Raw genomic sequence first — 24595 nt, 5'->3', positions numbered from 1 at the left:
CGGACTGGGGCCTGGTTTTGATTTAGCACTGTTTATTAACCTAACAGTGTTGACATATTTTAGTGCAACATATAAAATCTAAGGCTTTTTCTTAAGCTGAGGAAATGAGGTTATGTGACATTGATCCAAAATGGTGGGGAGTATTTTAGGTTTCACTGTAACAGACAAGGGAACCGAGACAAGGGAAATGCAGTCTTTCTCCTGTCCTCCCTGCTAAATCCTCTGCAAATGGGGCAGAAATACCAGGTTTCAGTAAAGTCTAGCACACATTTAAAACCAGCTGTAAATAGCTTTTGATCATTTTGTCGTGTGTGTGAAAGAGTGTAAGAATCATGTTAAAATTTTAATCGAGGCAGTAAGAAAATCAACATAACAGGTCTGCTTGAGTTGGCCAACTCCTGTCCAGGTCTGAAAAGAGTTAGACACAAATGTTCTGTGGCTACAGTGAATGTACAAGACCTTGTCCCCATTATATGGAAAAAGAAACTGAGGCCAGAGGGTGGGGGAATGGTGGGCTTGATATTATGGTGATTCAGTGGGTAGAAAAGAGATTGGTCCTTCTAATTTCAGGACCTTATAGAATCCCACCCGTGCTAGAAATGTCAGTTACGGATAACTAAGGAAGTCAAGAGCTTACTGGCACAAAATGGTGATCTGCAGACAGGCAATGGCAGGCCATTAATAGAGCTAGTAATGTGGGTTTGAATTAACTGTTTGGAGGTATTCTGTAAGCCCCTTGGCAGCATGTCAAATCACTAAGCTGGTACATTGTTCTAGCAGTGAAGTTACTGTTGTTGGTGTGAGTCCAGAGTTGTTGTGGTTGTGCAATACTACCAAGTCCTTGCTTTTCTCCTGGTTACCTTTTGAATGGAGGTCCTTTCCTTGATTTTGATAACAGCTATTTAATTTGGCTGCACCCACTCAACATTGCTGTGCTTCTCAGAAATAGGGCAGGGGTTGTGTAACTTCCATTCATCCGTCCATACAGAGTAGTTAATTTCCATTATTGAGGTTTCCCAACATCATAACAGAATTGCATTAATGTGGCTTATCTGTGATAACCAGTGCAAACTAGCACAGGAAAAGCCATGAACAGAGCCAGTCCTGTTTAATTCAGCCTGGTGACTTATCATTACACCACTGTGCTCCACCAGCTGCACCATCTCTCAGCTTCCTGCTCCTTCCCACACCGTTCCTCCCCCGACCTGTGCCATGGTGCTCAGTTTCTGCCAGGATGCCCACTGGCCATGTTTTGATCCCTATATCTGCTGGAGTTGCCTGTAACAAGTTACTGCAATCAGCTGCTGTGTGATCTGAGAAAGCTGGGTTGTAATGTCACCAACTTCCCCTCTATTCCCACCATGACTGTGTGGTTGTCCGTTTTAATCCTGGAGCCGGCCCAGAAGCTCAGTGGAGCATCTTTCCTTTCCCATCACTCCAGTCACCCAATGAAGAAGGGCTGAAGGAGCTCACATGTTGCCCCATGTAATCTTGCTGCTAGCTGACGTTTCTCCTCCTCCTCCTCTCATGTATCCTAATTCCCTTCCTTTTCAGATCCCTTCATTTCCTCCGGCTCTTGGTTTTTAAGCCTTCTCTTTTATGACTTACTGTCTAGAACAGCTTCCCTCTGTACTTCTCTCCCCTTTCAAATCCTTGCTTAAACCACAGACACTTCAGCAAGTCCTCCTTTTCAGAGGCAGTAATCCCCATTTGTGTTGTAGCCCAAAAACATTATCTGGTGTCATGTCAAGCATGTGTACCGCCTCTGAGGTAGTCTGGTGAGGTTTCTGAGAGAGAGCAGAGCTTCTAAATCCCTTTAAAATGTAATAGAAATCAGGCACCTAATTCTCTTTGGTTTAAAAATCCCAGTTCTTCTCCTGGGGCAAAGCATGTGTATTGATCTAGGTGATGTGCCACCACTGTACAATGCTATGTGATTTTTATATTGAACCATTAATCATTTGAATGCACAGCAACATGCGAGTTAAGAACGTGTGCCCAATATTAAGATGGGCTGATTTAGATGTGTCTCATGGGGCTGGTTCTTGCTCAATTGCTCATTTCCAGATGTGAATTTTGAGAAACGCAGAGCTTGCAAGTGCTGTGTCTGTCTTCTGTTAAGGATCCCCCATAGTCAGTACCCATCTCCATATAAGTGGGATTGCTCCCAGTGGTAGCAGCAGCAGCAGGACTGTAGACACTTTGCTTCTCGATTACTTGCGGTGAAACAGGTTTGCTATCAGCCGTATCTGCCAAGCAGGTGAACTCCCTCTGTTCCCACTGAGGCTGTTGCTGTGAGAGCCCTGGACAGAAGGGGACTTCGAGCATCATGGTTATGTCAGGAATACTTAGCCTGCTGTGTTTCTCAAACGAAAGGAGATTGGAGCTGGGATTTAAGAGGAGGGTGGTATGGTCATAAAGGGGTTTAGGACTAGGACTAGACATGGGTGTGATTATAGGATAGTCGTGTGGATCGTTGTCTAGTGGGCAGAGCACAGACAAGTAGTTTAGGTGATGGTGGGTCTGCTCGTACATCCCTGAGAGACAGGCTGCTCGTGCAGGGGCCCTCAGTAGTCCTACACTTGGCTAACTTCTGCTGTTATTAAACTCAGCGGTAAAACGTCTGTGGGGAGCCTGTCAGGTCTGAAGTCCGAAGCGCTTCTGAGAACTTGCAGCCCCCCAATTTTTGACCTATTACTTTTGTTCCTTATGTTGTGATTTAATTCCCAGGAGCGTTGTTAGGAGCACTCTGTGGGTAGACTGGACTCCTGTCTCTTCCTGGTGCAGCTCCCAGCTGACACTGCGTGATAAAAAGTGCTACCCAAATAAATGCAAACTGTCAGTCATGGTCAGTCCTTAATGAGAGCTGTGCTAGATTCAGCTCAATTAGAAACCCGCTTTGAGGGAAAGAAAAATCTACCGTGTCAATGTTTATCCAGTAGAGTAAAACGTACCCGTCCTGGGAAGCAGCTGTGGTCTGCGGGCTCATGCTGGGCTCAGCTCCCTCCAAGCAATGGCTGACAGCAGATCCGACGCAGCACGTTTGCAGGATACAGTCTCCTCCATTATAAAGATGAAAGGTAAGAGGAGGAGAGGAGGCTAATTCTGATCAATTGCCAAAATCATAAAACACAGAGAGAGAGAGAGAGGGGGGAAGAAACCTGCTGTAAATTACCCAGTGAGTCCATGCTGGATCTGGGGATTAAACCCAGGTCTGCAAAATTCCAGTCAATTACTGCGAGCATGAGGCCACTTGCATCTGCTGACTCCCCGCTCCAGGTACTCCTCTTCTGAAGCAGCGAAGCTGCTTGCGAAGTGTGAGAGTGGCAAAATTTGGGCTAGTCAGCAACGCTTTTCTAAGCAATGCAATTCACACGAGCTCTTGAGCAACTGCGGGGTGGCGGGAGCACGTACCCTCCTGCTCCGTGGCCCGCTGGAGCCACTTCAGAAATCCCTCAGCCTCGTGAGCTCCTGGGCAGAATTACTGCCCTTGGTTAGGCTGAGTGGGCTTCGCTGGCTGTAGTTTATGCAAGCGGGGTGGCGGATGAGTGACTGGAGAGGATGAACAGCTAGGGAGGACAGGCTTTCCATTATGGAAGATCTGGATTTATTTCCGTTCATTCACTGCAAGTCAGAATCCATTCTCTTCATTTTTATTCTTCCATGCTGTGACACCTTTAAAATCCATGGTACATTTAACATTTGATTTTCATTTAATACCTTTTAAAGTGATCTAATGCAGACAGATTACAGACAGTAAGGGTTACTGTCCTTTGGTGGAAATACTCTATTTAATAAAATATTGTAAGACAGATTGGCCGCTCCATGCATTAAAAAAAAGAAAGATATACTAAGTTTAGATGCTGTGGCAGTAAAACTTTATAGGCTTATCAATTTTAGACAGACATACTCTCCTGAAGTTTTCCCATCACTTTGCAAAGGCAGCTAGCTCTCCTAGTTTTGAAATCAGAAACCGTTGTTGCAGTTTGCAGTATTTAATGTAGATCTATGTAAATTGCTAGAGGAGGGGGGTGAAGAACAGTTTGATCTTTAAACATAGTTTGGGCTGTTCTCACCCTTTCTTGTAAAGGCTGTTTTGATCATTTGTTGCCACCTCCCAGTTTTCAAAACATCTCAAGTCTCTCAAAAACTTCTGATACTTTTAAAGATAAGGATCAAATTTTATGTATTTTAGTTCTCATGCCTTTGACATTCAGGTTTGCAAACTTCTTCCCCTATCAAAGGGCTTTAACATCTTTCCTTTTTTATTTTTGAATGAAAATTGACATCCTCATTTGATAATGTGACTTTAGGAGCCAAGACTTTAAGAAAAATGCCAAATACCACAATACCTATGGGAATTTGCAACCTTATTATTAATAATGGGCGCCTCTCACTTCTCTTCAAGTCTCCTGAGATTTAGATGTTTCATCTAAATCCACCCAGATTCTTGTGATCTTTGAAGGTGGGGAGACAGTGGAAAAGTACTTCCTCGGGAGAACTGGTTACAAAGCCTGGGTCGAGTTTGCAGTTTGAACCTCTTGAAACACCAAATATTTTCAGGTCTAAGGTTTGGTTGCCTACAATCTTGTTTTTTGCCCGCTCTTTTTTGCTTTGCTGGTAGAATGAAGAATTTGATTTAAGGTTATATGCCTGGAAAAATAAAGCATTTAATTTACATTTTACAAGGCAGTTATTGCAGGTTAATTAAATATCAATTGAGTGTTATAGGCCATATTAAGATTTATTAATAACCCAGCAGATAAATCTCCTTGGAATTCAATTAAATGAAAATCACATAAAAATATATGTGCAATTTTATTCATATAATACATAAAACTTGTGAATTATAGTGCAGCATTGTACAGGAAGTTGATTAATGGGAATTAATTGCTGAAATAGAGAAAAATCAATTCAAACTTCCTGTGGCAGATATAAGAAGCATGGCGTACTTCTCGCATACCCTTGGAAAGCTGAGCTTGTGTCTGCAGTTACACTGTTGCACTCCATACCATAAAATGCATCTTGGACATAAATGTGCTTCCTCTCCTTTCACCTGGTTTAGCTGAGCGTTTTAGGCTTAGGGAAAGGAACAACTCCGTACCGCCAGTATGCTCTGTTGTGTTAGCTGTGTGGCTGAAGATTGCAGAGATGAAAGAAGCAGCAGACGGATACGCTGGTGGGTATCCCTGACACTGAAAGTGCCCATGGGCTCGTGTCTTGTGTCACAGGCAAGATCTCCCTCTGCAGCGGAAAGGCTCGTGAGTGCTTCCGAGAGGTTTGGGAGTGCTGGTACCAATGGCTGTTGGAGACTTTTGCCCTCGATGCTTTTTCAAATGACTCTTTAAGCATTTGTAAGATAGCAATAGAAACACTGCTAGCCAGGTTGTCTGCAAAGCCATGAGCACAGGGGTGTGTTGGGCTTTAACCAGGATAAGAGAGTGGATCTAGGCCCATTTGGGGAAGCAAAGCTTCTGACATCGGAGATGAGGTTCATGAGCTGGACTTGGAAAATCTCTTTCCAATGTTTGCAGAATGATTGAGGCCTGGCAAGCTGCCATCTGTTCCCTGCGCATCCTGTGTTAAATACTGTCAATATGAGATTATGTTCCAATTACAGTACCAGACTGACTGGTTTAACTCCTACCATGAATCTATTTTCCCTGATTACTATGTACTAAATATGTGACTGATGTACCAGACACTAAAAGAGATGGTCTCTGCCCAGAGGGCTTTGTCTAAAAGAAACATGCCGGGAGAAGACTGAACACAACAGAAAATGCAGATGAATGAGTAACTCAGTTGAGATTTTCTTTTTAATTTGGGGATTCTTTGCTTGTTTGTGTGTTTGGCTTGAGTTTTAATATTACTAAACTTGCTTCCTTCAGACATTGCACAAGAACAGAGACTTCCATAGAAACTCAAACAGGGTTAGGCATGTGGCTCTTTGAAGTGTGTGTGTGTTGGGGGGGCGAATGCTCAGTGCACACACCGGAACGTTGGACGATGGAAAAGGAAGGGAGAACCGCGTTCCAGCTCAGACAACTCCAGCAGATACCATGGCTCATGCTGGGGAGGTTTAACCATGTTTAAAATATAGCAGGTGTCTTTCTGACAATGCACTCCTTGCTCACGCTCCCTGCCTCTCCGGCAGAGAATGCATGCATCTGTCTCCTCTGTGCTTCATCTCTGCTTCTCCCTGCAATAGTTGTCAGGGATATTAGCATTAAATACTTACTGCCTGGCTTAACTAAGGGGTAAGATAGGATTTAATTTGTATGGCTGAAATCCAATTATATAATGGAGCCCCTGGGGGAAGCAGTTATACCTGCTGAATCTCTTGGATGAGTAATTGTGCACAAAGGCTCCTCTCCAGAAGCAGAAACAGATCTGAAATGTTTTTTTCTTTTTTTGCTGCTGCTGTTACATAATAGGGCTGAGACCCTGAAAAGAACCCCAATGACAACCCAGTGCAGTAGAAAGAATTAAAGCATTGCCAGGAGAAAACAAGTTATAATCTGATAAAATCAAGGATCTAACAGGAAGTCTGCAGCAGCATTAACTTGGAGGAGCCAAAACGCAGGGCAGCCAAAGGAAGCTTACTCATCTTTTTGGAAAACAGCACAGAGGCTTTGCTGTCTAACTTTTTCCCCCACTTCTACCACGAGCAGGGAAAGGGAATCCTTCACTTGCTTTTGTCAAAGCTTGGGAGGTGGGTAGGTATAAAAAAAGCTAAGCAGACAATTAATTCAGATCCTTTTGAAAAATGCTGCACTTAACTACATTTAAAAATCTCTGCTCCTTATCCTGCATGTCATCTGCATCCTGATAAGCATCAAAATCATAGGTGATGATGAGCAGGACAGGAACAAAAGCATGATGAGGTTCCCAGCAAGGTTTTCTGAGAGCAGGCAAGCTCATAAAGCATTGATCTCTGGGATAGTACCGTGTCTTGAGAAGTGTCCCATCTGATACCTTCAGCAGCTCCAAATCCTGCAAAGGAATATACCAAGGGCTCTGCAGGGGACTGAAAGCATCAGCTCTTACGCTTAGGCAAGTTTTGTCAAAGGTCAGGTGCCATATTTAATTCTATTTTTAAAAATAGAAAGCAAACTTTTATTCTTGTCTGATGAGTTCTGAGTGGAAAAATGATTTCCTTAGTCTCTCTGATTACATGTCTACGTGAAGACAAGACGGCGACCGCAGGCAGCCAGCCGAGGGAAGGCCAAAACTCCAGCGGCCGCAGCCCGAGGACGAACGCGGATGGTCAGATACCCCCATCCATCAGCCTCGCTCTCCGGGCAAGGCTTCCCACTCCTTTGAAAACCAGCTGCGGCAGAAGCGTTGGGAACGCTGGAGCTCCGAGGCGAGGGTACCTGTCTCGCAGCCTTGCAGCTCCACCCAGTGGCTCTTTTTCGGCGAGAGAAAACCCAAGGTTTCAGAAGAACAAAAACCTGTTGAGGTCAATGTTGTCCTACTGCGGCGACGCTCTGGCAGCGTGTATGAGAAATTGGGTGTATATTGCTTTGTCAAATTCTTAGCAAGCTGTCAGCTACCATTGGAATAACGGCAAAAAACTGCAAAGAGAATTTTTAGTGAAATAGAAAACCCGGCAATCTTATTGCTCCCCTTCTTAAACTCCCCCCAGCACAAACGGTAGGAGGAGAAAAAAAGTAGGGAAATGGTAACACACACTTCACCTTCCCAAATTCTCTATGACCACATTGCAATAGTTTTGCCCAAATTTATTTGTTATGTGAAAATATGAATGAATTACCAGAGCAAGTCATAGTTTATTTGTAAGATCATTTTGCAAAGAATTCTCTTGTGAGTGTGAATTTCAGTGATGTTAACTTGGCAGCTCACTCCGTCTTGCTTTGCCTTCCTTCCTGGGTAACAACAAACAAATTTTGATCATTTCCATCAAGGATGCCACACTGAAACTTGCTTTTTCCAGGAGGATTAGGGCATTTGTAATTAAAATAAGATTTTATTTGTGCATATGTACACTTTTACTGTAGGAAAACCCAAGAGATGGGTACATATTCACAGAACACACAAGTGTGATACCAACAGAATTCGTTTTAGAGTTGAACCAGTATTGTAAAGATACTCCATTCCTCCAAGCTCAAGTGAAAAATGAAATCTCTGTAGTGCTTAATGTAGGTTTGCCAGTCTCTCTGTATGTCTTAAAAATGGAGGAGCTGATAAACTGATACAAACCACAGTTTTTGTTGTGAATCTTCTGGAAGTGCCTGCCCCATCTGTGTTAGGAAAATATCTTCTGTGAAGTACTGCAGCTGGATGGACTGTGTAGCTCCAGTGCCATGGAACGAGTTGAAATGACCTCTTCCTCCTGAAGTTCAGACGTTATTTAGCATACACAGCCCCTAAGGCCTTCGCTGAAGTTGGTGTCTGCCAGTGCGGCAGCTGAATGCGGGCTTTAGTTTGTCTTGCTTTGCTGCTAGAGTGCTGTGAGGTAAGAGAATTTGAGTTACAAACTATATGAATCCCACCTCTAAGCTTGTAGACATCAGTTATCCATCCATATGATTAGAAAGTAAGTCAGCCTATACATTGTTAGCACAAGAGATTGGAAGTTTCTTTTTATAAGGACAATATTTCAAAGCAGTTGTAATATTCCACATGTTGAGAATAGCAGGAAGCATCTTGAAAAAGGCAGCTCTGGAAAAGGGAAATCTTTTTTCTTTTTATGAAACCCTAAAACAGAGCAAGAACTTGCTGGGCTTTCCTTGGCTTCCCCAAAATTGTCACTGAAGACCCCTTGAGTGTATGAGCCAGGTACAGCCATGCCACCAGCTGCCCAAGACCATGGCAAGGGAGAGGTCCATTTGCTGAATACGGCAAGAGATGAAGGCTTGTCAGGCTGTGGAACAAAACTGATTAACTAATGTTATAAAAAATGTGTTTTCTGTGCACCCTCTCTCATCTGAACCTGTCTCTCTTGTTCCTGCAAGTGATCCCAGTGCAGTGGTGGACCGTGGGAAGGAGTGAGGCCAGCAAGTCCTGCATCTGTGTGCAGGGACCTGCAGGAGGATGCTTTCAAATGCACCCTGGTGCTTCATGTGACTCTTAAAATAGCTGGCATGTTGGCATAGCAAGGGTATATACTTGCAGCCTGGGAGTTTTGTTCTTTCTCTGTACCAGGATTTCTGAGTGTTAGCAAAATCTCTGCCAAAGATCTCTGCACATTGTGAAGTTCAGATGAAACTTGCGGGTGCGGTAAGCTCTCTACTTACCTCAGATATGCTGCTTAGTTCTTCTTTTCATGAAGCTGGGGGGGTTCCAGGTTCCCTGCAGCTGCTTTCAACCACTGTGCAGTTCTGCGCTTGCTTTCTTCCCAGGTGAAGAGGGGTTTGTACCCAAAATGCCTGGAGGCTTTGTCTGTCTCATAGGAGAAGGTGGTGACTATTGTGTTCAGTAAAGGCAAGTTTAGGAAAGGCTGTGGCTTCCAGAAAGGGTACAAGATGACCTTGATTATCCTGTGCAATTGTATCATTAACCACATCTTCCAGTAAGGGATGTGTGAGCCTAGTCTTACTGAGGGGTCCACAGAGGACAACAGCTGATGCCTTACCAGAAAACCTTTTCTTGTCGGAGTGTCATCATAGGAATAATACACTTGTCCGGCAAGTAAGTCTGGTTTCAGCTGCAAGTTCCTTGCTGCAAGAACATGCATCCATGCAACGTTCCCTGGAGAAATAAGAGGGGAAGAAAAACAGATACTCAGGAGGAGCTACATTTGCCTGTTTACAGTAGGAGGGAATGAGTACATCAGATCTGTTGGCTTCAGGGCTGTGAAGTACGGAAAGCACGCATTGCGTTACTCAGCTGCGCTGTAGAGAGACGGAGTAGTTAATCTGGACCTCCAAGATCCTTTAAACCTTTGGTCTCCCCTTTGAGCTGGACAATTAATGTGCCTCGTGATACTGGTTCATGTGAAGCGAAAGGGCAGTGTTCTGTAGTGAGAGCAGGATGAATGGGAGGCGGTGCTCGGGGGTTTTATTCCTGGCTCTGCTGTCAACCTTTGAAGAAGTCACTTGATTTATCTAGGCCTGATTCTTCTCTAACAGCATTTTCAAACTACTGTTATCTGCACTTTTGGAAAAAGACATATAAGTGAGCTGCACAGAAATAACTAAAACCCTGCATGATTTAGTGGCAAGTTATACTCCCCTGAAATGCGTTCAGCAGCACAACAAACTATTTCTCTAGGTGTTGAGAGCAGCTTCTTATGCTTTCTAAAATCAGTTATGTAGTACACCCTTTTTTCCAAAAATTTTACAAGTAGTGTTAATTTCTTCTAGTGAAGAAGAAATTAAGTGTCTTTTCAAACCAAAAACATCTTAAAAATATTGCCTGAATTTCTTCCTCTATATATCCCTTGAAATGTTTACTTAGAAAAAGAAAGATTAGCTCTCTATTCTTTTTTCTGCTAAGTTTATTTTTCCAGTTTTCAAACCAACATTTTCCCTATGTTGAGGGGAATTAAAAAAAAAAAAGAAAACCCTTCCCAAGAAATACAGTAGAATGCAAACAACTGTTTTAAAAATTCTTTTAGCCAGTCTAAGTTTTGCGGTTATAAAAATATTTGTACTCGTTCACCGTCCTCATCTCTGTCTTGGGAAATTACAGTTAAGCTAACATGTAAAGTCCCCTGTGACTAAAACAGCTTGGCAGCACCACAGGCAAAGAGATCAATCGTTCACTCACCCACGTATGTGTAATTACGCTCTGTGTTTTCAGGCTCTAGGTAGTTCAACACACCGTTGCTGGCTTTGGCAAGCAAATACAACTCTTGAAGAAATGTTGCCTTCTCCCCATACACTGTGTTGGCACGGATGATACAGGTTGTGAGTTTACAACTGTTGTTTAGCTGTAAAATCAGGGAGGGATGTTGGTGAGTGGTAGATTCAGAGATAAAGTCCTCCACAGTAATGTTGGGTGCATCAGATGAAACCAAAACCTTCGGATATTGGGCTAGAGGAGTCAACTACAGGTGATCTGGACAGTTACAGCCTGGTTTGAGTCCTGGAAAATGCAAGGAAGTGCCCAGATTGATTTTTTTCATAGCACACCTGCACCCTTGTGGTGCTCACTGAGAGATGTTGGGTGGAGGGTGCTAATGGCATCAACCCTTCTGCAGCTGTGACATATAAACAAGTACTTGCAGCAACCAAAACCAAGTTCCAAAGGGAGCCAGCTAAGCAGGCTGGCCTCAAACTGTAACCAGGAGAGAGAGATGTGCCAGGCAGTGGTTTAGGACAGAAGTCTCGTTTTTACATTGTCTGATGAGTGTACTGGGGGTCTGAAAGGACTAGCCAGCTAACTTAGGTAGGTGGCTGATGCTGGTTACGCTAATATTTTTTATTCTTAAATAACTCAGGCGTGTCTGAAAATTACATCTTTATGCAGTACGAACCAGGTGAACCTGGTTTCTTATGCCCTGATTTAATACTGCACTTTCCAACATCACACTCCTGGTGGATTTAAAGCACAGGCTCAAAGGGCAGCACCCTTTGATCTTTCAAGAGTTTGGCAGCTTCCTGATGATGTGGGAAGATCAGACTTTGGTAAGCTTAAGGCAATGTGGTTTATGCATCAAGTCAAGGCAGCAGTAGGATACACACTAACATATGTGTTGTGGGGCCTTTCTAACCAGCTCTCTCCTTCCACCCATCCTGGCCTGTAATACCAGGGGTTCTACCGTTGACTTTTGTACCTTTTTTCCATTGGCTTCAAATACAAGTTTTTCTGCCATGGCCTTTGTCTTCCCATAAGGCAACTCCACTTCCCCACTGTATTTGGTGTCCTCATTTCCTCTGCAATAGAGTGTGAGAGATGGTGAGTGACCATGGAGTAGAGCACAGGGCTTGGAGACATTTGTCACAGCATGATTTACTCTGCAATCCCTGCTCACCAGGGACTTGCCGCTGGCCGAGTTATATGAACCTGAGGTCCTTGCTGCAGTTTGGGAGAAATAAGGCCTCAAGAAATACCAGGCAGCTCTGGGTGTTCATCAGCAGGTTTGCATGAGGGCAATGGTTTGATTTCCAAGAGCTGGATTTGATTTTGTCTAATAGTGTGATTGAAGCAAAGAATATCCTGGCAGGCAAATTAGAAGGCAACAGAGTTACCTTTTTAAGCAACTCACAAGGGCTGAACAAGGTGGAAAGAGCACAAGAAGATAGAGAGCAGAAAAATAAAAGTAATTCTACTTCATTTTTTCATTAGAGGTAGAGAAAAGCCTCTTATGAGCCATGAACTAGGAGAAGCTGCTGCTTAATTTTCTCAGAGTTGATTAGAGTTGGGATACACTTGCCAGTGATCTTCTAGAAGACATGCAATCAGCAGGTTTGTGCTGGGATTATTCCTCCATCTCCCCTAGAAAATTGTGCTTGAGGGAAAGAGCAAAGAAGTGGATCCATGCTTAAGGGCAAGAACGGCTTGTAGCCATGCTGGGGACATTTGGTTGCCACTATGGAAGACAACCTGCTCAGCCTCTACACTTACAGCTGCAAGGAGGAAAGCCCATGGGATCTAACATGTAACTGGCCACACAGGCCCTTAAATAATTCCAAGGAGAACCAAGAAAGCAGTGCACTGGCATTTGGTTGCAGTAGTTCTAGATTAGCCTTAGTCGGTTGCAGGATTTGGTTAAGCAGATTCAGTGGGCTCTGGAGCAGGTTGGGAGCAGAGAACAGAATCACAGAATCACAGAATAGTAGGGGTTGGAAGGGACCTCTGTGGGTCATCTAGTCCAACCCCCCCGCCGAAGCAGGGTCACCTACAGCAGGCTGCACAGGACCTTGTCCAGGCGGGTCTTGAATATCTCCAGAGAAGGAGACTCCACAACCTCCCTGGGCAGCCTGTTCCAGTGCTCCGTCACCCTCAGAGAGAAGAAGTTCCTCCTCATGTTCAGACGGAACTTCCTGTGCCTCAGTTTGTGCCCATTACCCCTTGTCCTGTCACTGGGCACCACTGAAAAGAGCTTGGCCCCATCCTCCTGACACCCACCCTTCAGATATTTGTAGGCATTTATAAGGTCCCCTCGCAGCCTTCTCTTCTTCAGGCTGAACAAGCCCAGTTCCCTCAACCTCTCCTCGTAGTGGAGATGTTCCAGTCCCCTCACCATCCTTGTAGCCCTCCGCTGGACTCTCTCCAGTAGCTCTTCATCCTTCTTGAACTGGGGAGCCCAGAACTGGACACAGTACTCCAGATGAGGCCTCACCAGGGTAGTGTAGAGGGGAAGGAGAACCTCCCTCGTCCTGCTGGCCACACTCTTCTTGATGCACCCCAGGATCCCATTGGCCTTCTTGGCAGCCAGGGCACACTGCTGGCTCATGGTCACTCTGTCGTCCACCAGGACACCCAGGTCCCTCTCCGCAGAGCTGCTCTCCAGCAGGTCCACCCCAAGCCTGTACTGGTGCATGAGGTTGTTCCTCCCCAGGTGCAGGACCCTGCACTTGCCCTTGTTGAACCTCATCAGGTTCCTCTCTGCCCAGCTCTCCAGCCTGTCCAGGTCACGCTGAATGGCAGCACAGCCTTCTGGTGTATCTACCACACCTCCCAGTTTGGTGTCATCAGCAAACTTGCTGAGGGTACATTCTAACTCTTCATCCAGGTCGTTGATGAAGAAGTTAAACAAGACTGGGCCCAGTACTGACCCCTGAGGGACACCACTTGTCACCAGCCTCCAACTAGACTCAGCGCCGCTGATGACAACCCTCTGAGTTCTGCCATTCAGCCAGTTCTCTATCCACTTCACCGACCACTCGTCCAGCCCACACTTCCTCAGCTTCCCCAGGAGGATATCATGGGAGACTGTGTCGAAAACCTTGGCTGAAGCACTGGGAAAGGACCATGTGTCCGCTTGCTCCGCTGCTGCTATGACTAGCAAGGATAGGCTTGCTCTCCTGTGCACTGCAGGAGACTTTCTTCAAATTTTTAAATTAATTTACTCTGTATTTGAGCCTTCTAGAGAAATTCACCCTAGGCAGACACCAGACTCTGCCAACCATGGGGTACCTGCACAGGCCAATGAAGAATTATCATGCTCCTTCTGCAGACAGGGCTCAGATGCACTTCTTGGAAGGGTTAAGTGGCCTGTGATGAGTTCATGCAGGAAATCTGCAGCAGAGGTCTTTTTGTCAAACACTGGGCCTCGGGAGAGCAAGCTCTGATTTGGGCTTCATGTTTGACCTTGGGCACCTTGCTCTTTTCTATGCTCAGATCTCCATGTGTAAGATGTGGATAATGCTGTTGCCTTTCTCTTGCCTGTTTGCCAGTCTAGTATCTTGTGTGTCAGGCATCCCAGCTGAGATCAGGGCCTGCTTGTGCTACAGCAACAGAAATAAATTAGGAGCATCAGAAATACAGCCTCCCCATGTACCCTGGGCTTTTATCACAACACTCTCCTCCCCTTCCCTGTGTTTACGGGTGATGAGCAAGAGACAAACCAGAAAACGAGCAAGACAAAAGATTGATTGTGCATGGTTTGTTGCAGGCCCAGGAGAGGCCCAAGACAATTAGGCAGGTTATCTAGAAGTTCTAGTTTTAATTGCTTTCTTTTTTTAATCCAAATTTATTTTTTGGCTTGCAAAGCTTTTAAAAAGCAGCAGCTTCACAAAGGGGCAAACCTGCCTGCTGTTCCCGGGCTGCAGAGCTCTGCTCGTGTTTGCCTTCCCCCACCCCTTTTGAAGCTTGGTAGTAACAAAGAGCTCAGCATAATGCTCTTGCTTTTCAAAACGATCACAGATAACTGAACGCTAATAAGACTGGAGCAGCATTGTCAGAAGGCATCTCAGCGGTGGCTGTCTCAGAGGGACTGAGACTGACAGAGGCATTTTCTATTATTGTCGGATGCTGAGGTGTGAGCATTATCCCTGCACCCATCACCCTGTCCAGAGACTAATCATGCTTTGTCTGTGTCGGTTCCCAAGCACGTAAAAGTGAATTAAATAAAATTATACAAGGAATGATGGAGAATAAGGACAGAGAAAAAGAAAAAGCAAGGCAGGCAGGATAATGGACTGTGAGGAAGAAGAGTGGGGATGGGGAAGATGAGAAGAGGATGGGGAAAGCCACATCACCTGTGCTTTGTCAGGAAAATAGAGCTGTATTACATTGCCTTCCAGTCATCACTGGGCTCCCTACTGTGACAAGTGGTGTAATCTTTTACTGGGGGTCTGACCCTTCTCTCATTCTGCAGTTACCTTAGTTTAAAATCAAAATCATTGGAGAATGGGGACCGACCACTCAGACTTTCTCTCAGCATCACAGGAGAACCTGAGTGTGTTCTGCAAAATAAGTTAAAGGCTCTAGGTGGTGTTTTTGTTTGCATTTATGGTGGGGAAGCATTGGGAGTTGGCTGGGAGAGGATGTTCATGTGTAGCTCTGAGCATCAGCTCAGATGGGTTTTTGCTTACACCCGTTGGTGCCATCATTGCAAGACAAAGGACTGTCCTCTCAGGCAAGATTTGGGGTCTATTCACATCTATGTCTTAACTCACAGGACTAAAATACTAACAAGGATGTGCCTGTATCTACATTATTTTTTTGAAATTATTTAGGTATGCTAATAACCAAATTCCAGAGTTTTTCAGGGACCCAGAGCCTCTAATGCTCACGGTCCCAAGTGGATTGAGGTTTGTTGCTCTCATGGATTTTTTTTCATAAGCCAAACATTTATTCTACAGATTTGGGTGCTTAAACATTTTTCAAAACCAGATTATGCCTTAGGTTACTAGTGAGTATGAAATTTAGGCTTGCAGGTCTTTTTAAGTTATGTCTTAAGCAGCCTTTTCTAATTTCTAGAGCCAAATGACTGAAGCAGCTGTGTCTAGACTGGCTGCCTGTAGAGACAAAACTTGACTTTGAGCCAGTTCCCCTTGCACACAAGTTTCCATGGTTTGAGCAGTCTTTGCTGTTACAGCCATGCTTGAAATCAGCAACTAGCCTTACAAGTACGTATCAGACTGCAGTTATCTCTAGGTGACTTCAAATTTAACCTAAAACTTCAGCTCCTGCTCTTCAGATATATCAGCCCAGTTCTCAGGATGCAAGTACTGTTGCCCCATGAATACAAAAGGCATCCACATGCTGAGTCCTGAGCAGAAGTGTCAGCTGATTGTGAAAGTCATTTCTGGATATTAAAGATCTGTAAGCAAGAAACCCCTCCAAATCACAATTTTGACCACTGTCTTTGTATTGCTCCAAATATCAGCTTTTTTGGAATCTCTGCTTCTGAGCCTGTGGGTCAGTGTCATAGGAGCCACATACAGAAGAGATGGGTTGAGCATAATGCCCAAAAGTGTAAAGTCCAGGAGTTACCCCTCATAAGCATATTGCCAGGAAAAAGGGTTGTGAGGGGTAAAAGGGTGCAATTTACAGGCCAGATCCAGGTCACAGAGAAGTGTAACTACACGTGAATACTGCAGGCAACTTCCCACCAAATGCATCTGTCTCCTAAGACCATGTGGCCAGCTAACTTTCTTCTGAGACAGTGCGAAAATAGTCTGTATACATTTGACCACACTTGATAATAAGAGCTGGGTACTGGCTTGCTAGCATTTCACTATGGAGCTGAAAAGAGGAGGGAAAGTGGGTTGGTAACAGTAGAGCATAACCTACCCTTTGGATTGACTTAGTGTGAGGGGAGAGTACAAACTCTGACCCAACAGCAGGATACAACTTGACCATATCAGAAACCTTAAGTATCTGACATCTTATCTGAAATTGATTTTAGGGCTTAGAGGAGCAGGGCTGTAGATATCAGAGACATCCATACATCTCTACCAACTCTTTCAATCAGTGGTATCCACTACTGGTGAAGTTTAGGTTGGGAGGAGGTGTGGATCCTGAAAGTGAAAAGCAACAAAGGATTTGCGGGAAAGAGAAGAGGAATTGCCAGGAAGGGGAACACATCTTCTCCTTTGTAGCCACAGCAAAAATCTCCATCTGGTTGCAGTTTCTTTGCTGTTTAACCAGAATTCTGGAGTGATGGAGATTTGCTTAGCCTTACCTGAGCAAGGGCTCGTGTGATGTATTGGGTCCCACCGCAGCAATGGAGCTTGTGTAGACAACATACGGGATGTTCAGGACACAGCAGGCCCTTAACACATTTTCCGTACCTGTGGGGCAAGTTAGGAGGGAGAAACATTAGTTGCCTTAATTCCTGTCGTGCAAATCAAACAAAGTTTCCAGGCTTGGGATTCTGACTCGGAACAGATCCATCTTTTTAATAGCTGAAAAAATGTAAAGCCACAGGTCAAGGCTCCAGTTCCTCAGATACGTTTGCAAGGGCATGGATGGTTTATAACACAAGAGTACCAGTTACATCTATAGCTATAATGTAGCTTAAGCTGTGTGGCTATTGACAACTGACTTAACTTGGGCTTAATAGCTGCTAGCACAGCTTGGCAGAGCAACACTCCATGTTTTCCATCTTTTTTGATTCATGGGCAGACTGTCAAATGGTGAACTGCAGCCTTCTGGCAAAAGGATTGGTGTTTCAGTTGCATATATTGCTCTCTAGAAGTTCTGCAGGATGACTACAGGGTGAAAATCATTGCAACAGACTCCTGGTAGCTGCACAATTTTAAATAAAATAGTGGGGGTAGTTTACAAGTCCACATAAAATCCGGGTGAATCTGAAGCATGGTTTGGTTTAAGAAGGATTGTTCTGGCTGAACTCGTGGGTGAGTGCATGGGAATTTTGGTAGGATGGTTTCTGGAGGTTGAGGGGAGGGGTTGGGTTTAAATGATTTATGACTTTTCCTGGGATGGTTTTTGCATTCATCATGATTTTGATTCAAGTTGATTCTATGAGAACCTCAATACAACAGCATAACCATGGCTGCATACCAAGGGCCTTCAAATCTGATAAGGCAGATCTTAAAGGAAGCTGCTCACAGGGTTGGTTTCCGGAAATCTCCATACTATTTATACCTGGCTAATCAGGCTCTGCCCTTGAGCCTTGCTGCAGATCTTGCATGAGAAGGGCTTGTTATTTCTCTGTTCTCTTTGTTGTTAAGGGCATAATTTGAAATCATCAAGGAAATCCTAAGTTTGAGGTAACTTCAGAAGACCTGGTAGAAAAGAATCAGTGTACTTCTCCATGAGCCTATCACAATGCTAACTGAGAACCCCTGTTGCAAAACATCCCTGGAAACAGCCAAGTTAAAATCCATTCAGCTTAACAAAAAGCAGATTAAAAAGTCTTTAAGTGACTAAATGGAAAAAACAATTCTTGTAGAAGAGGGCTCTTCAATCTAGTCAACAAGAATATAACAGGATTCAGCAGCCAGCGGCTGAAACAGAGGAGAGAATCAAAGCAGCAGAAAGATGTAAATTTTTGCCAGAAATGGTGATTAACCGTAGCCACACTAATACTCCTCAGCATTGTTATGGCTTGCTTCATGAAAGACATGACAGATAGCCCATTAACTTGCAGTCCTTAATTCTAGGCAGACAAAATCTTTTAAAAGGCATAGTTCAATTTAGTCAAACTGTTGGTCTTAAGGCAGTAATTGGATGAATTTCTGCGGCCCGAGTTACACAGAGGAGCCAGCTAGAGGGTTATATAGTTGACCTCTCCTGACCCTATTTTTTTTTCCCATAAAGTCTGCAGCAGGTATCAAATACAGTTCATTTTTATCCTTTTACCTGCTATGATTTTAGTAGAAAACTTTAATCTCTCAATCCAAGATTTTGAGAAATCCTAGTGAGGGCAGCAGCCTCATTTTAGGGAGGTCTACACGAAGCCATCCCAGGGGAGACAGAAACGCAGAACAGTTTGTCGCTGAAAATAAGGCTCCTGTTAGCACATCTCAAACTGTGCTCCTCAAAGAGGCACTCGGTCACCAGTCACACTGGAAAAAACTTTGCGTGCGGCGTTTTCTGGGAATGTCGCAAACATCTGCAAGAGGTTTGGCTTGCTGAATAGAGGAGTTGCCCAGTGTTTGCTGCTATCTGTAGAAACCTCACTGCACTAAAGTACCTTGCTCCCAGCAAGCAGACAGTGAAGAGGAAGATCTCACAAAGCCATTAAAAGGCAGCAGGAACCCTCAGGCTCTGAATATTCTCAGTACACATTCACCATACAGGCTCTTAAAAGCATCTGGTTTTGGAAACAACTACCGCAATGAAAAGAAGGATGGAATTTAAATGTTGCCCTTGAATGCATCAGCAAATAGTAGAAGCCCTAAGCAGTAACCAAGTTTGAGAGAGAGATATATATTAAAAAAAATATGAAATTCCTTCCTTGTGGTTAACAACTATTGTAGGAGCTAACAGCCTGAGGTGCCCTTGGAATTGCTGCTGTAATAGGGATTTCATTAGTTTTATAGCCTGTGCTTATTTCCTAGATTTATGAACAAATTTTCTTTAAGCAGATCTTGCACCTAACATGAAATCGGCTCATGGTAATAGGGAGAAAGTGTTGTGGAGCTCTCAGCTGTGCATGGCTTGTGGACATGTAGTGAGCTCTGACTATAACTAAAGTCACATCACTCCCTTAGTAGCATGGTATAGCCTTGCGCTGGTCTATAGTGTAGGTTTTTCTCCCTGGGAAATCTATGAGCTATCTAGAACAGGAGTTAACTTTTAATTGTTGTCCTTGTCACATACTAAACAGTTTCTTACTACTATAGGCACGTTCTGAATCACATCAGTACTATTGGTGAAAGTTTTACCCTTGACCAGAATAACTATGTAGTAACTGGGTCCAGATTTGACTCCCTAAAATGAAGCTTTAGCTCTGGGGAGGAGCAGCATGGCCTGCCCTGAGCAAGGACAGGGGGACAAAGGCAGAAACTTGCCAGCTCGAAAGGAAAGGTTCCAGGCACCTTGCTCATTCCACAGCAGTGGTGAGTGGGAAATTCGGGGGACAATGAAGCACTAAATCAGAGAGGATATGTCCATTGTAGCCTCTTGTATGACTACACCAAGGCAAGTGAATTTAAGGCTGCATTTAACTGCTTATTTTAAAGAGCTTACCCCCAACGTTGACAGCTCTCATTTCCCGGAAGGGCACAGTGTTTCTGTAGTCCACAACAGCAGCTGTGTGAATAACCACGTGAACTCCCCGCATGGCAGCAAGGAGCAGATTGTAGTCTCGAATGTCTCCTTTCATCACTGTCACACGAGTGGTAGCTGGAGAAAAATAATATAACCATAAATGCAGGTGGGTGGGGAAAATACAAATCAGCATCCTCTTCTTCCTGCAGAGTGACGATCCTGCTTGGAAAGCTTTCCTCTCTGCAGGGCAAGCTGAAGCACACTAACTAACAGCTATGCCGTTTGAATACATCACACCAGGGGAAAATGTACCCTTATTTTTGAACGCCAAGAAGGCAGATCTACATCTGGTTTGATTCAGCACAGCATTTTGCCAGTTGGTACAAACTGTGGTTCAGAATAACTGTGGCTGTCTCTGCAAATCTCTAGCATGCATGCAAGGGTAGCACTGAGCAAGACCAGGAGACTGCAGGCCCAGAGCTGCAGCTGGTTGCTCCAGTACATGTGACTGAGCAAAGCTGTATCAGACAATTTCCTTAAGACAGAAGATTTTTAGAGCTTACACCAGACAAATTCAAGGGGTATTGCACAGAGCTTTGTAAAAATGGCAAATGCTATAGATGGGCAGGGAAAATAATGTAGCAGGTTAAGAAATTTCATAGGAAATTCCTTCCTTTAAGCCATTCAGAAGGGGTTTTTTTGTTCCCCCCCCCCATCTCCTTTTCCCCCCCTCAAAATACCTGTTCCATACATGGCTGCTGTTAGCATCTACTGCTAATTTTCTTGCTTTGAGAAGGTGTTGTAACATTTAAGTGGGATTTTTCCCTTTTTCCCTTCCCTGTGTTTGGGACTAGGCCAGCAAGAAGCTGGGGTTAGGAACCCATACTCCTTGGGGCTTTTGTAATGCCAGCCAGCAGCTGTAGTTGCAGGACCGCTTTGGGAGGGACATGTCTCCTCTGCTCTGTGCTGGCAGCTTTCTGGAGAGTATCATGCAGCCCAGGATCAGGGTAATGATTTCTGAAGGACCATGCACAGGAGCAGCTCAGGGAAGAGTCTGTGACTCCAGCCATGGAAGCGTTACACGTGGAAACCCTTAGTGAACAGCTATCAGGATAAAGTGATGAAAGAACAGCGTTGTTCCTCATGAACTTAAAGGAGAGACAAAATCCAAGACAGTAGGTCAGCTGGCTGAGCATTTGCTAAGCAGCATGGCATACAGGAAGAGGCAGAAGTTTTACAGAAGGGTCAAGCTGATTGCATAATTAGCATAACCAAGAGTTGGTGGCCTAGCTCATAGGAGTTTTAATATTAAATTAGCTTAATACTAAAGCACAGAGTTGAGTCAGGAAGAATAGAGCAGAAGGAAGGCATTGCCCACATAGCAGAGGTAATACACTTGCCTGGAGGACCGGAGCACAGAGGAGGATGCTCCCGCTGAAAGTCTTTGCCAGTGCTGAAAGATGGAGCAGGGTCTCGGCTGTCTCATGGTGGGGGGATTTTGCTGCTGCTTGGTGGTGATGGAAAGCCAATAACTAGTCAGGTTGAAGGGTTAAATAGCCTCTTTCGCATCACCTGTCTTAAGGCAGCTGGTGCAATTAAGCCCAGCAAGAGAATGATGAGAGCTCAGCCAAAACCAGGGAGGATACGGGGCAACTAGGAGAAATTTTCAAATTGGTAAGGCCTGATGAGCTTTACCTGAGGCTACTGAAGAGGTGACGGATGTCACTGCAGCTTTATTGCATTATCAGCTACTTTGGAGAGATTTTGGAGGAGTCACTGGAAGACTGCAGTAGAGCAGATGAAACACCTGTGCTTAGACAGGAGCTAAAGAAGAGCCAGGAAATTACAGAACAACTTGATCTCAACCCCAGGAAGCGCAGGAACATGCACTTCAACAGCATGTGTGTGAGCACCTGTGGGGTGATACAGAGAATAGAAGCAGCTGACATGGATTTGTCAAGAACAAATCAAGTCAGATAGATCTCCTTTGTTCTTATGACAAGTTAACAGGCTGTATGGATATTGTGGAACGGGTCGATGTCATCTGTCTTGATTTTTAGAAGGGCTTTGGAAACTCTGTGTCGTTCGCTTAAGCCGCTCAGTAAAACACGGTCCAAGTAAGCCACATTAGGGTGAGCCCAAAGCTGGCTGAATTACAGTTCCCAGGGAATTGTCAGCTGTGGTAGGTGGCTGCCCTGGGGCTCTCCAGGACTTCTTGCTGTATTTGAGTCTTTTTTTATTGTTTTCAACAAGAATCTGGCAGGTTTGTTCACTAAATCAGCAGATAACTTCAGACTGGGAGGGACTCAAAGTATGCTGGAGGATTAGAGTATAAGCTGAATGTTAACTAATAGAGTCTGGGGAAAAAAAAAAGAGGTGACATTTGATAGGGGCCAAGAGAAGATGTTTGTCTTAGTAGAGAAGAGGCAGCAAGCAGGTCTTCATGAAAGAATTAAGCTGGGCCAGGACAGCTCAGCAGGGTCTTGCGAAAGTGAAAAAAGGCATAATTGTGCTGACAGGTACGAATATGAGAATAGTTTGCAGGACAGAAGAAATAAATCTATCAGCTTTACTCAGCAGTGGGAAGGCCACAGCTGGCCTCTCTGTCCTGCCCTCGGTGCCCCTCTTCCAGAAGCAAGCAACGCAAACGCGGCGGCTGCAGAAGGCGTGAGCTGCGGAGGAGAGAGGAGCGGAAGAGAGGCGTTTTACCCTAAAGGAGAAAACAGCATGGGGTGGAAAGGGGTGGTGGCTTTCAAATCATGAAGTTTCATGTAAAAAAATGACGGTATTAACCTATGCTATCAGTAAAGTTAGATGAGGAATCAAGGACTTAAATTGGAGATTAGACCGCACCGGCAGTGATGGCCTGACGGCGCAGAAATTGGCTGCCCCAGGGACGGGATAGCAAACCGCCTGTCAGGAAGGTCGGGCCAGCTGGTTCTGCCTTGGGGTGAAAGCAGTGGGGGTTGGGATGGCCCCTCAGGGCTGCTGCTGCCTCATTTCCCGTGGTTTGCTGTGGGTAGGCCACGGACCTCTCCTGCAGCAGGCATTAGGGCAGCTCCTTAAGGTTTAAACATCTATTTTTTTTTCAATTATGGGTGCTTTTGAGGCAATTGGGTAGTGAAGCCTGGGGAAACCAGTCTGGTGAGTTCATCTGCCGAGGGAGGGTTTCTGATAGTGATATTCCCCTGGGAGCCTTTTGACTTGCTGTAAGACATCTCCTAACAGATGGGATCTCCCTTATCATTTTTGCCTCTCTCATTCGAAGCAGGCTGAAGGTTTGGGCAGTCGGAGAGAGGGAGTCCTAGCCTGCCATTAACCCGCAGAGCACGGGGAGCTGCTTTGGCTTGTTTGGGGTGGGTGTTCTCAAATCTGGTAAAACAGGTCCCCAACATATCTCACTGTAATCAACCCTGGTGAGACATCAGAAGGCAGCCTTCAGAAGATGAACAAATGAATCCATTTAATATCTTTGAGCTTCACCTCTTTCTTTTTCATGCACAGCACAGTAAGGCTACTATAGGTTTCTCTCCATTATTTCTGCAATTTATTTCACAATATTTTCACAATTCTTTCTTGCAATTTATTTCACAATCTCTGCAGCAGATGCTGAGCTTGATTCTATTATTGTCGGGGGTTTTGGTTATTTTTCTCAGAATTGGTAAGTGGTTGGAGCAGTTCAGGAGCATAGTTGTTTTGTCCCTTTGCTGTTAGACTGGTTGAGCAGAAGCAACTGGGTTAGCCAAGTTCCCACGTCAGGTACTAGGTGTGCACGTTGCTCCTTGCAACTGATTCCTGAGTGGGGACTTAGATCCTCCCTGTGATCTATTTCCTGGGGTTACACACTATGGATCTTCTTGCTTTGATTTAGTCCTATGCTGACAAAACTCTCTGAGCTGGAAGTTATTCTTCATACAGTCTGTTTAATCCAGGTTCCTACACCGTGCCTGTAACTGTGGCATCTCCAACATAATACCAGCTGTCTTGAAAGAGAGCGTTATGGCAGCTAAATAGAAGATGATGCCCTTTTCTTACCTGTTGTGAATTTTTCTACTTCTTCTCTTGCTACTGAATCAAAAACTCTGACTTCTTTGATGTAGTCTTGTTGAGACAGGAGCTCTACGATCTTCTCCCCAATGAAACCACATCCTCCTGTCACCAGGTAGACCCAGGCTCTATCCATTTCTGAAGATGTTTTTGTGGTTGAGGAGTAGAGAGAAGGTTGCTGCCAAGATCCTATCATGTGCTGTTAATCTCTTAGCCAATATGTTTTCTGAACTAAGTCTAAAGTTTAACTGACATACAAAGTTACTGGCTGAACATTAACTCCATCCAATTGTCAATAAATCAGGTTTTCGTTGGCACAGTCACACAAGTGCTGCCACAGACACACCAATGCCACATACAGGCCAAATCTGGGCTCTGTGGCTCAGCCCTTCTCTTGTACCACAGCAGCCCGTGATCAGTGGGGCCCTGCAGCTTGCCTTGGTATCTGGCCAGTCTCTGTTGGAAATATTGATGCGGGAAGTTTCCTGCCCTGGACAGCCCTTTCCTA

At 44.7% G+C, this 24595-nt stretch overlaps 1 protein-coding gene across 1 annotated transcript; it reads right to left on the bottom strand.

Moving 5' to 3' along the window:
• Positions 1–7730: 7730 nt before the first annotated feature.
• HSD3B7 (hydroxy-delta-5-steroid dehydrogenase, 3 beta- and steroid delta-isomerase 7) lies at positions 7731–24293 on the bottom strand. The gene is made up of 7 exons (XM_009933822.2): positions 24076–24293; positions 20020–20175; positions 17045–17153; positions 11744–11843; positions 10735–10897; positions 9261–9714; positions 7731–8472 (listed from the first exon to the last, which is right to left on the bottom strand). Exons 1-6 carry the CDS (start codon positions 24281–24283, stop codon positions 9275–9277), a joined length of 1176 nt encoding a protein of 391 aa, XP_009932124.2. The 5' UTR covers positions 24284–24293; the 3' UTR covers positions 7731–8472; positions 9261–9274.
• Between the last annotated feature and the right edge of the window lie 302 nt (positions 24294–24595).

The sequence above is a fragment of the Opisthocomus hoazin genome, chromosome 20 (genome assembly GCF_030867145.1).
Source record: "Opisthocomus hoazin isolate bOpiHoa1 chromosome 20, bOpiHoa1.hap1, whole genome shotgun sequence".
Taxonomy (NCBI): Eukaryota; Metazoa; Chordata; class Aves; order Opisthocomiformes; family Opisthocomidae; genus Opisthocomus; species Opisthocomus hoazin.
This window is presented reverse-complemented; position numbering and strand designations above follow the sequence as displayed.